Below are 11,275 nucleotides of genomic sequence, written 5' to 3' on the forward strand. Positions count from 1 at the left end.
GATGACGACATTGGTGGTGGAGACGACGATCAGTTTGATATGAACTTTGATTGAGGATCACGGTACTGGTCGTACTGACTCGATAGTAACGAGACAAAGGTCAAGAAAGGCGAAATGGTTCGGCATGCCTGAAGCTAGTAATTCCTGGGTTTTCCGGTGAGCTTTCTGGATGGTACTTAGAATTCAGTGTCAGTCCGAAGGATACCCCATAGCTTCTTCATAGTCAATTGTATCCTTCTTCTACCTACCCACAGCTACAGGTCCCCAGAGCATAGCGACACCGCCTCCCACCACAGTCATCTACTTCATGCTAGCCCTCATAGTTCCCGTCACCCTCAATGTCGATAAGTCACGGAATACCTGACATATCGATAGCCTCGTCTGGATATCTAACACTGTCCGGAATGACCCTGTTGTTTCTGATATCCTCGGCCATTTTCTTCGCACGCTCCCCCAGGTTAAAGATCGGCCTATTCGCTAGAGAAACGTCCCTTCGAATCGCGTCTCTCACCAGACCTTGAACCGTCTCCGCGGTACGATCTAATCCGTCGTCTTGGCCTGCGCGCACTGCATTGATGCTATTTGCAAAGTTCTGCAATGTGTCGGTATCGAGGTTCTTTGCTTGAAATTTGTCTATGCCATGCTCCTTGCACCATGCGTTGATGCAACGCCAGAGAGCATGACGTTCAGCATCTGTCCACTTTTTCAAGTTAAACCTACTTTTCTTCGCGGTCTTGGTAGGCTGTACCGTCATCGATGCTTGTTCTTGCGGTTCAGCTAAATGAGGATGCAATCTTGCCGCCAGGTCCATAAGGAACTGCCAAATCTGGCTATCATTCTCCACATCTAGGTCATCCGTACCGCTTTCGGTGTTCGCACGGATCTTTCGATACGCTGTCAGATCATCCGACGTAAACATCGTGTTCAGAGCCTTCGGATGACCGCCTTGCTTGATGCGTTGGTCCAGTATCTTGTCCAATTTCACCACTCTGGCCGTCATCAATCTTGCGGTCTTAGCGTTGAAGAGTAATGGATCGACAGCCGGTGCGGATGCAAAGTACGTGTTGTATTGGTCTTGGGAACGATGCATGTTCCGTAGGACAACAGGCTCGGAAGGCAGATGCGTAGTAGCGTACAGAAGACCGTAATGTAGCTCGATCCATGCGTCCTCTAACTCTTCGTTAACGCCTTGTCGTGGATGTACTGCTTGGTCGGACAAATACTTGATGTGCTGAAGAGCCACATATTCGGTAGCGATCTGCTCGCCTGTCCATCCAGTCTTCATCAAGAGCAAGATGTCTTCTGGCGTAAAGGGCTCAGGCATGCTGGATCTGGTTTCCCATTCCAAATCGTTCAAGAACGCTTCTGCAGTATGCATATCCGGCTCAGGTACAGACCGAATGTACTCTAGGCGGATGATGAATTCCGACAATCCGTTCTCTATCCACTCTTCAACAGTTTGTACACTGACGTTGGGATTGACGAAGAGCCCCCCGCTGGTAATTCGCCACAGGATCGATCCCACATCGCCTCTCAAGTCATGGTATACTTTCACCACATAAGCCCATTCAGCTTTGATGTGTTGGTCGTCCACACCCTGTGCGAGCATTCCGGCAATGTCCACTTCTCTCCAGGGCGGATACTTGCCGGAGCTCCTCAGCTCGGTGTAGAGACTTATCGCGCGCTCACATTGGTCGACTGAAGCCATGAAGCTGCAAAGTAATGATTTTCTTCGGTCATTCAGTGGAAAGCATCAGATCTTATACTTATCAGGAAGCTGCCATATTAGCGCATCGACACAAACGAATGGCACACAATGACCATCGCGTGCCCAGGTGTTTCATCATGGACCTTCTCGGGTTGTCATTCGCGCAAGGCATGCACCCACGCTCTTTATTTGCGTATCTGACCCGTGAACATCTCGTTAGACCGGCGACTCACGTTTGGAACTCTCGACTTTGTAGGCCCAGGCGACTCTGATGTACTGCTATGCAGAAAGGGAGTGCCAGCTTCTACGTCAAGGGACGAAGTCATTGCCTGATGTGATGCACGCGTACACCAAGCATCTCCGTTGCATGGAGCGTTTCGAGTATGGCGTTTTATCGCATTTGTGTACGTGAACTGTCGACCATTTAAAGGCTTCGCGTGTCTCTGGAGAAAACCAAACCGCTACGGCGAATTTGTGGACCGTACTGCACCGTGAGCGAGAACACACGCCTACTAGCGATCACGAGACGCGATGACAAAGGACGCTCAGGCTTGATCAATCTGAACGCTTAGTAGACTTAAAGGCAAATCCTACATGCTTATAGTGCTGAAAATTGCTTGACAGTGTTCGCGCAGCAATATGGAGTTTGACGCGTCGACAGTGACGTCACGCGTGCTGCGGACTACAACATGATCTTGAGGGCTGGCTTTCTCGTCTCCAACAACTTCATTAATATGAGTCGCATCGTCTTTTCTTCTGTCGTACCATCATTTGAAGCTAATAAGAGTGTTTTCTTGATCAAATTGATAAAGTTGTCCAACACGATCCCACCATCATGCCTCTAGAACAGCGGAGACACGTAGCATGCGACTGCCATCTTCATCCAGCACCCAACGCTCTCTGGAGGGGTTTCCGTCGACGAAATTTCGTGTTGGAAGCATCGTAGTGGCGTCGTTCGAGGCATTGTTCGGGGTGGTAGCTGAGAACAGCGTATGTTCATACAGAGGGTAAGTGGTCACCGACTGCTTCCGTCTTCCGTCTTCCGTCTTCCCTCTCTTGAATAGCTGTAGAGATGCTGTCGCTTGTTCTCGAGCTTGAGCATACCTCCAAGAGAGCTCATGGGCGATAGACTTGGATAAGCGTCCTAGGCATAGGTGTGCACTTTGCATCTTGTTAATACATTACCTTCTCACGCTACATGCAACCTGAAAGTGCTCTGTAGCCACGGTATACTTTCTGGATGGAATACTCTTGCTGTAAAGAAAATCTCGAACTAGACTGTCGGCTAGCATTCGGGAGTAAGATAACGGCAGATAGCGCATGCGAGAAAGTCACAGATCGCCAAACACCAAAATCTAGACTAGACGCGAACATCGTGATCAGTGCGAAGCAGGGAAAAGATGGGCGGTTCATGTGGAGCAACTGTGCCGCAAGCCTTGTAGAAGAGGCGGTCTGCAGGGGCAGTCGGGTAGTCTTTGGTAATCCCTGGAGTCGTTGAGGTACTATGACAACCCGCCCCGGTTGAGCGATGCCAAGGCAGGACGTAGGAGCTGCGCCGACTCAAGAGGGCATGCGAAGTGCATGCTGGCTGGATGCGGACGGACTGCTGTGGGAGGTAGCATGGGCGGCGGTGTCGGCGGCGGTGATTGGTTGACGGGCCGAAATTTAGCGCGACTGCCGTGCTCGCGTCGCGCGTCGGTGGTGTGCATACGAGGGCGCATGAAGAGGTAGAGGTCTCGCCAGTGGAGGGACGGTGACATCAGGGCGGACCTGGCGCAATCAGTCGCATGAAGAGCTCGATCCATAGGAAAGGCGGAGGTGGTTTACGGTGAGTAGGTGGGATGCGGGGCCAGGGGCAGCAACTGGCCCTGTCTTAATTAAGTTGGAATGGCGAATGTGGACCCTGACGGATAGAGCTAGCGGACATGCGGGCCTAGTCCAGGGCCTCCTTGATGCTCCTCCTTTCGAGGCCGTGAGCAAGGAAATCATTCCCTCTTTTGCGTGCTCGTCGCTCTCTTTTCGCGCGTGCTGTCTTGTCCTGTCTGCGCTGTTGTCGACTCTGTTGCTTTTGCATGAATGCAGCCTGGAGAGTAATACCTCGACAGTCACAGCGTGCACGATTCAAGCCCGGCGCCAGAGACTAATTTCCACCCGAGTGAAACACGCTCTACACCAGCACCTCAAGCGTCGGAACCGAGCGCCCGAGCAAAGGAAGCGTTCTGTCGTGCTCTACGGCGGGGACGCAAATTTCCGCTCCGTCATCGAATTCCTGTCAAGACATTGTCACCAAGTTGCAGTCAAGACAGATCATGTCCAGCGGCAGCATCACCATGGAGGTCAAGGAGGAGCGCCAGCCGCGAACACACGTTGACAGCTCGCCACTGCCGACCGACTCGATGGTCACGGTCCCGCTCTCAGAAACAGACGGAACAAGCCCCGAGGAAGAGGAAGGCGCGAGGCAATCGGTGATGCGGCCAGAAATTATAGTCGAGGAGCGGAGAGCGTCGTCACGAACAAACTCAACAGAAATCCGCAATGCCTTTGGGCGACGTGCCAGCCAAGCCAGCATCGAGACACCCGCCCCAACCAGCCCTACCATCTCAGTCCGTGACACCGACGCGCCAGTATCACCAAAGACCGCGGGAGAGTCCAGGGGACGACGCACTAGCAATGGCTCGGGAAAAAGCGAGGAGGTCGACTGGGCCGAGCTAGAGAAAAAAGAAGAACAGGAGCCAGAGGGCGAGGAGGAGGTATGCAGGCACCACACCCCTATGTCACGCGCCATTTGCTAACATATCTAGGCCATGGCCCTGCTGCTCGCACGACTGGAGCAGGAGAACGACGCCATACTATCAAACTCCAAATCCAACATGAAGGTCGCCCGCGCCCGCAGCCAGTCCCGGCCGCCCTCCTTCAACCAGCTCAAGCGCCTCGTGGCCGACGACACCTCCAACATGCGCTTCTCACAGCTGCCTTCGCCACCGCCCATGACCGAACTCGAGTTCTGGGCCGCCCTCGTGCGCGACTACCCACAAACCGTCCAGCGACTGCCCACCCTCTCGCTGAACAAGATTCGAGGGGGTATTCCAGCGCCACTGCGGGGCGTTGTCTGGCAGAGTGCAGCTGGTTCGCGAGAAAAGCTCATCGAGGACCAATACGACGCCCTATGCGGAGAGTCGAGCCCGTACGAGAACATCATCAACAAGGACCTGGGCAGAAGTTTCCCCGGCGTCGAGATGTTCAAGGACCCTGAAGGCGAGGGGCAAAAGATGCTCGGTCGCGTGCTCAAATGCTTCAGTCTGTATGACCACAAAATTGGCTACTGTCAGGGTCTCGGTTTCCTTGTCGGCCCCCTGCTTATGCAGATGGGCGACAAGGAGGCCTTTTGCGTGCTTGTGAGGTAGGTTGCATTGCCCTGCATACAGCGACGTCAGCTAACCAAACTAGACTCATGGAAGACTATGATCTGCGCTCTTGTTTCCTGCCAGACCTGTCTGGCCTCCACCTCCGCATCTTCCAGTTCCAGAACTTGCTTCGTTCCCACATGCCACAACTAGCCCAGCATCTTGATGAGCTAGATGTGCAGTCCGCCTACCTGTCGCAATGGTTCCTGTCTTTCTTCGCAGTCACATGCCCATTGCCCATGTTGTTCCGCATCTACGACGTGCTGTTCGCCGAGGGCGCATCCGAGACCATCATGCGCGTCGCGCTCGCGCTAATGAAGCGCAACGAACAAAAGCTGCTGTCTCTCACAGAGTTCGAAGACGTGATGCAATTGCTTTTGGGGCGGCAACTCTGGGACCCATATGGGCGGAACGCGGGGTCGGCGGATGAGTTGGTCGGAGATTTCGTTGGTTTCACAAATGACGTGACGCGCGAGCGGTTGCAAGGGTTGGAGCAACAGTACAAGGAAGCTCAGGAGAAGGATTCGTCCAAGCAGCAAGTCCAGAAATCTGCCACGTCGTTCCTGGGACGCTTGTGGGGTCCGTCCAACTCTTCTACCAAATCCGTTTCACTGAGCCCGGGTCTCTCCGCGCCTTCACGACCGGTTAGCTTCCTCAGGCGCTCCGCGTCCAAACAGAGTCTTGCCTCAACACTCAACTCAACTGCCGAATCTGACGCTTCGGCTGCGACACAAAGTACAGCCATGACGGACATTTCGCGCGCCTCAAATGGAGATGCGTTGTCGATGAAGTCGGGACACGGGTCCATGGCCATGGGCGCTTCGGCGAAAGATCGGGACCTGCATTATCAGATTGAGCAACTGCTCATGTCCGTGAGCCAGCTCCAACGCCAAAACAGCGAACTCGAAACGGCATTGCAAAAGCAGCGCGAAGACCGCAAAGAAGACCACAGGATAGTCCGAACCGTTGTCGACAAAGTCCGAAAGAAGACTACAACACTCGCCGCGCCATCAACCCGCGCGTCGCGCCGACGAACAACAATCACATCTCCACCCAATCTCACCCCGCCTGGAGATGCTCCCGAACTATCGGAAGAAGCCATAGAAATAGTAGACACACTAGAATCCCGCTTCCCCCACATCCAAGCCCACCACCGCGCCTCGTCCATGTTCGAAACAAAAGCTCTTCTGCGAGACTCTTTGACACGCACGAAAGAACAGCTCGCCAACGAAACACTGCGCGCCAACGCGCTCGCCCGTGACTTATCCGACCGCGACGCCGAACTGCAGATTGCGCGTGACGCGCTACGAGATACACGACACAGATTAGCAGATTCCTACAACCAGAACCAGCGGCTTGAGAAGAACGTCCAGGAACTACGACAGAATGCACGCAAGGCGAGTGCGGCAGCGAGTTGGACATCAGCGGACCACGGTAACGCGCCAGACACGCCACCCACGCTATCTCGCTCCACAACCTCTGATTCCATATCCACAACAACGACGAATGGCCTGCGAGAGTTGCGCCTTGGACGAACGAATAGCCAAAAATCCGAACGCCACCAACAATACTCTGCTCCTCCGCATCAGACGTTTGCCAAGCGCTCGAGTAGTCTGGCTACGCAGAGTGTTTTGAGCGCGACGGAGAATAATAGTCCGGCGGATAACGAGGCGCTGCTGCTTGAGCTGGTGAATGCAAAGACGGCAGAGGCGGTTGCGAGACAGGAGTTGGAAGAATTACGATCGAGATTTGAGGGTATGAAGAGGGTCATGTCGCAGGGTGGTGGTGGTGGCGGTGCTGGCAGTGGTAGTAGTAATGCTGCTAGTCCGATGAGTGGTTCGCCTTTTGCTACGCCCACGCAGACTCCGGCTGTTACGCCTAGTCCTGTTCCCAAGGAGCCGGCAAGTGGGAATGGAGGCGGGTGGGGGTGGGGTGGGTGGAAGAGGACGGTTAGTAGTAATGCTGTGGGGTCGTGAGGTGGTTGAGCGAGAGGATGTTTGTACATATAGAGTCGTGAGAGATGTAAATTCTTTTTTCGGGAAGGCCAACTTCTTCTTTCTTTGCCACGGGTGGCTGGAATGGAGGGCCGCGTTATATAAGGGATTTAATGTCAATTTTTTTTTTCTTCGTGAAAACTTGATCTTCGTGTCCCTTCCTGGTTGTATCGGTGTCTGTTGGATATTATCTCCTTGCTTGATCGGGATGGTACAGGGGTATCTTGAAACCGATGTGGCATTTACTTCACAAGCATATGTTTCTTACTTTATGTTCTGCAGACGCACTCACGTACCGTGTTAGCGAGATACATTTCAGATGTACATGTCAAAATTACAAATACCATTCTCACATACCGCTACCGACAGTAATCCATCCACCCACAAGTATCCGCTAAAGGAGCCCAGTCAAGGTGAAAAAAAAAGGGTATCATCCGCTCTCACCATCCTGAATCCCCACAACGCCGCAGCATAACAAGACCCAATCACCCTAAATTTTTATATTCCATATGAAGCAACCCGCAGCGATGCCATGTATATTGCAAAGACGAGAGTCGCATTTTGACTCGACTCACTCATACTCCTTACTAATCCCCATCTTCAGCACAGGTCGCTCCCCAGCAGCCTTCCTCCGCTCCCTGGGATACGATTTATCGGCGAAGATAGCGCGGAGATTGGGATTCGTGACAGCGCCCTTTACTTTATCTCTGCCGCGATAGAATGGTTGTCGTCGTCGTGGCTTGGGGGTCTTGGGGAGGATGGCGGGGAGAGGGCTAGATGAAGGATTACTTTAGTATACAACGACAAGTTGTGTAGGTCTGGGATAAGAAGTAAAAGGGGGAGAAGGAGGTTGAACGGTGGTGTGGGGGAGACTTACGCGTATACCTGTCCACTGATGGAGTCGATAGGGTTGGGTGTCCCACCGCTATCAGCGTTGGCGGTGGTGGCGTTGAAGTTAGGTGGGAGGGTATCGAGAATGCGGATAGGCTTCTGGGGAATGGAAAAGGAAGATTCGAGGCCTGCGAGGGTGATAGGATCGAGACGGCGTTGAGATTCCGGCAAGATGCGTGTCAGTCTTGGGCCACTGAGGGTAGTTGAAAGATGGCCTGGGCAAGAGTTGACACGACGAATGGGGAGTATGGTAGGAGAGCGCATGCTGGATGCTAGGCTGGTAGAGGTGTTGATGGTACCGGTCGGAGTGCGAGAGGTCAATGAATGACTAGAGTTGTCGTCGTCGTTGGGTCTGACATGATCTTGACGTCTCCCAGCACACCCGTTCTGAGAACGGGGACCGACAGCACCACGATGGACTTGTGTAGTGCGTTGGCGTCGGTGAGCATGACTACTACCATCACGACCACGAGAAATGGTCGCAGTGGAGCATCTGGCGTTGATACCCGCACCAGTATTGGCGCTGAGGACACCGCGATCTCGTTCTGTTGAGTGTGTAACACCGACACCCACAACGGGTAGATGAGAACCATCTCCTACACAACAAGAGGTATCTTGTTGGCCTCCGTGACTACGAGGTGCCATCGTGACCTTGAGAAACAGACTAGCAGTCCAGAGTTAAACATTGGGATACCCCGGGTGTGAAATTGGATATTCATAGTGGGAGAAAGAACAGCAGCGTGCAAAGGGGAATGGGGAAAAGCTGTATCTGACTGACCTTTTGTATGCTAGATTTCGTAAATATGATAGTTCAAGGTGGGTGTTTGCAATGTGTTGTTCTCGGCGTGTTGTTATTGTTGTTGTGATGGTATGGCTCGATTGGTGCTTATAGGTATGGACGAACGTGCAAACGGACAGCAGAAGCTCGGGCCAGTAACGAAGTAGCTCTTCCCCTCATGGTGAAAAGACGTTCAATGGTGAAGATGAAGGAAAGCGAGGGAAAGAGAGAGATGGTCTGGTCTGGTCTGGTCTTGATTTGTCTTCACTGTGATAGCCTGTGTATTGCTAAGTTTTGCGTCTTGAATAGACGAACTGAATAACGCGAGGACACTACCTACTTTGCAATAATCATAATTGCATCCTCGCGCTATACGGGAGCTTCATGGGGAGATAGGAAGAGAAGGAAACATCAGATTGATACAACAGCCGTTGCTTTTGAAAAGGTACGATTGGGATAAGCCCTATTATTTGCCCTCACTAGTACTAGATTACCGAGAACTACTGCCCAATTTTGTCAACCCTTCTTCATCGCTACCCCATCTCAAACAATGTTCGCAATTGGCTTCGCATAGACTGATAGCTTCCAAGCTCCTCCACATCTCGTCTGCGATTTGTTACCATCGCAAGGGACGTTACAATCAGCCTCGTTAATCTCCTTCGTTGGGTTTGTGAATTTGCTCCCACAATGGCAATGATGGCCGTTGTTGATACCAAAGTACCTGTATGCCTGGCATGTAGTCTGGCATTTCTCCACCGTGAGCTGCATATCCGTTGTGATAACAGTATCTATGGCATGGGGGTCGGCGTCGGTGAAGCAACCCTGGTAATGGTAGGTGTTCTGGTAGGTACTGATTTGATCAAGCAAATCTTGTTGGCCTTTTGTGAGATCTGTGATCCTGGCCGCCAGACGGTCTTTGTCGGCCTGGCATACAGCATTGTCGGCAACTTGGCTGCTGCCTCCATTGGTTGCGGAGGAGAAAGGATCGAGAGGCTGGTCAAACTTGATGCCGTTGGTACAAGTGCAAGAGCAGTTGTGTTTGTCAGATGCGTCATTACAGACGACTGACGGCTTCGCACCTGCATCGCGTTAGTGATGCTAAGAGGTACTTTCATCCTGATTTACATACCGTTGTCGCACTGGTAAGAGCTCCCGGAAAGGCCGAGCGAGCTGAGGACTTGTTGTGGCGCGTAGGCAAAGGTGTTTGCGGCCAAACCGAGGACGAGGATGCTTGAAGATCTCATTGTGTGTATTGTTGGATACGTAAGATGAGTAGATTGTGTGTTCGAGGTTGGCACAACAAAACGTGTTGCAAAGCTGGGTTCTTATACTGTTGGCTTTTTCTCTAGTTCTTGGGTCCTGTACTCCGTTACTTCATGCGACATGCAACCCGCTAATTCGGATAGGCTAAAGCGCATCCATTCGCGAACATTGCATCCGGCGTGACAACTAAGATCCGGGATCTACTCCAAATTCTTTTGCAAACTTTCCGTTCCAAAGTCTTACCTTCTGACGCTTTCTTCTGCGAAGACCTACGTTCGCTCATTGATCATATTCACAATCAACAAATACTTAATCACTTATACATAACCCTATGTCCTATAGAGACTCAACTTGAGCGTGGGAGAATAGCCCTTAAGAGAGGACCATTCAATATCGAAAGCTAAAAAGTGACTCTGATTCTCGGACGCGCTGCGTCTAGAGAGATGGTCTCTAGCGGAAAGTTGTAATAACGACAAAGGTTGCATTAGGATGGTTTTCGCAAGAGACATGATAATCACGCAAACATACGAAAACGGGCAATGGGCATTCTCAACGTCTGTCCACAAGGATGCTTTTTCGGCTTTGATTCGCGCTAGTCCAACGACACGACCGCATTGGCAGCGGACCGTTCTACTAGATCGTATACGTGGGGCAAATGCCGAGCAACCCCACAAAGACTACTGGTAGCTTAAGCCTTGGGATATCTGGTTCTAGTTCATTGACTTGATCTCGAGTTTCCAGCGTCAGTGTCGTTTCTCTATGCTTTTTCTGGCCCGGCGTGACCTCGGTACGAGCTTCACTGTTAAACAGCTGACTATGTGCATGATGGACAGCGCAGTTCGGATGGATAGAGGGGAACCGAGAATTCTTCCAAAGCAACAAGTAGGAACTCTGCCAGTTATAACAGTCCACGTCTAATTCATGCCTCCATCAAGTTCTTGATTTGCAGTCTAGAGAAACAAGCACGATGCAATCCCTCATCTTCCTCACGAGTCTTTTGTTCTGCCGCGTTAGCAGCGCACAATCCCTATCGAGCATACCTTTAGATGCATTGCTTACTTGCCAGAATGGTATGTCCTCCAGCTCTAGGTAGATGAACAATCACAGTCACTAACCAGAGTTGCTAACAATCAATCCAAACTGATGAGACTGACTGACTGACTGATTGCTTGGCAGTCAGTTCAGTGTCAGTTTAGAGCTCTCGTCTTATCAGTCAGTTCAGTTTAGAGCTCTTAAA

At 51.9% G+C, this 11,275-nt stretch overlaps 4 protein-coding genes across 4 annotated transcripts; 1 reads left to right on the forward strand and 3 right to left on the reverse strand.

Annotated features, from left to right (window-relative positions):
- Positions 1-349: 349 nt before the first annotated feature.
- J4E82_009285 (uncharacterized protein) lies at positions 350-1,708 on the reverse strand (the record flags this gene model as incomplete). Its single annotated transcript, XM_051735510.1, has 1 exon — positions 350-1,708. One exon carries the CDS (start codon positions 1,706-1,708, stop codon positions 350-352), a length of 1,359 nt encoding a protein of 452 aa, XP_051584764.1.
- Positions 1,709-4,038: 2,330 nt separating this feature from the next.
- On the forward strand, positions 4,039-7,088 carry J4E82_009286 (uncharacterized protein; the record flags this gene model as incomplete). Its single annotated transcript, XM_051735511.1, has 3 exons — positions 4,039-4,458; positions 4,510-5,108; positions 5,156-7,088. 3 exons carry the CDS (start codon positions 4,039-4,041, stop codon positions 7,086-7,088), a joined length of 2,952 nt encoding a protein of 983 aa, XP_051584765.1.
- Positions 7,089-7,677: 589 nt separating this feature from the next.
- J4E82_009287 (uncharacterized protein) lies at positions 7,678-8,446 on the reverse strand (the record flags this gene model as incomplete). The annotated part of the gene is made up of 3 exons (XM_051735512.1): positions 7,678-7,879; positions 7,984-8,325; positions 8,355-8,446. The coding sequence occupies 3 exons, from the start codon at positions 8,444-8,446 to the stop codon at positions 7,678-7,680; spliced, it is 636 nt and encodes a 211-aa protein (XP_051584766.1).
- An 872-nt stretch (positions 8,447-9,318) lies between these two features.
- On the reverse strand, positions 9,319-10,019 carry J4E82_009288 (uncharacterized protein; the record flags this gene model as incomplete). Its single annotated transcript, XM_051735513.1, has 2 exons — positions 9,319-9,854; positions 9,905-10,019. 2 exons carry the CDS (start codon positions 10,017-10,019, stop codon positions 9,319-9,321), a joined length of 651 nt encoding a protein of 216 aa, XP_051584767.1.
- Between the last annotated feature and the right edge of the window lie 1,256 nt (positions 10,020-11,275).

The sequence above is a fragment of the Alternaria postmessia genome (assembly GCF_024291825.1).
Source record: "Alternaria postmessia strain BMP 2775 chromosome Unknown scaffold_86, whole genome shotgun sequence".
Lineage (NCBI taxonomy): Eukaryota > Fungi > Ascomycota > Dothideomycetes > Pleosporales > Pleosporaceae > Alternaria > Alternaria postmessia.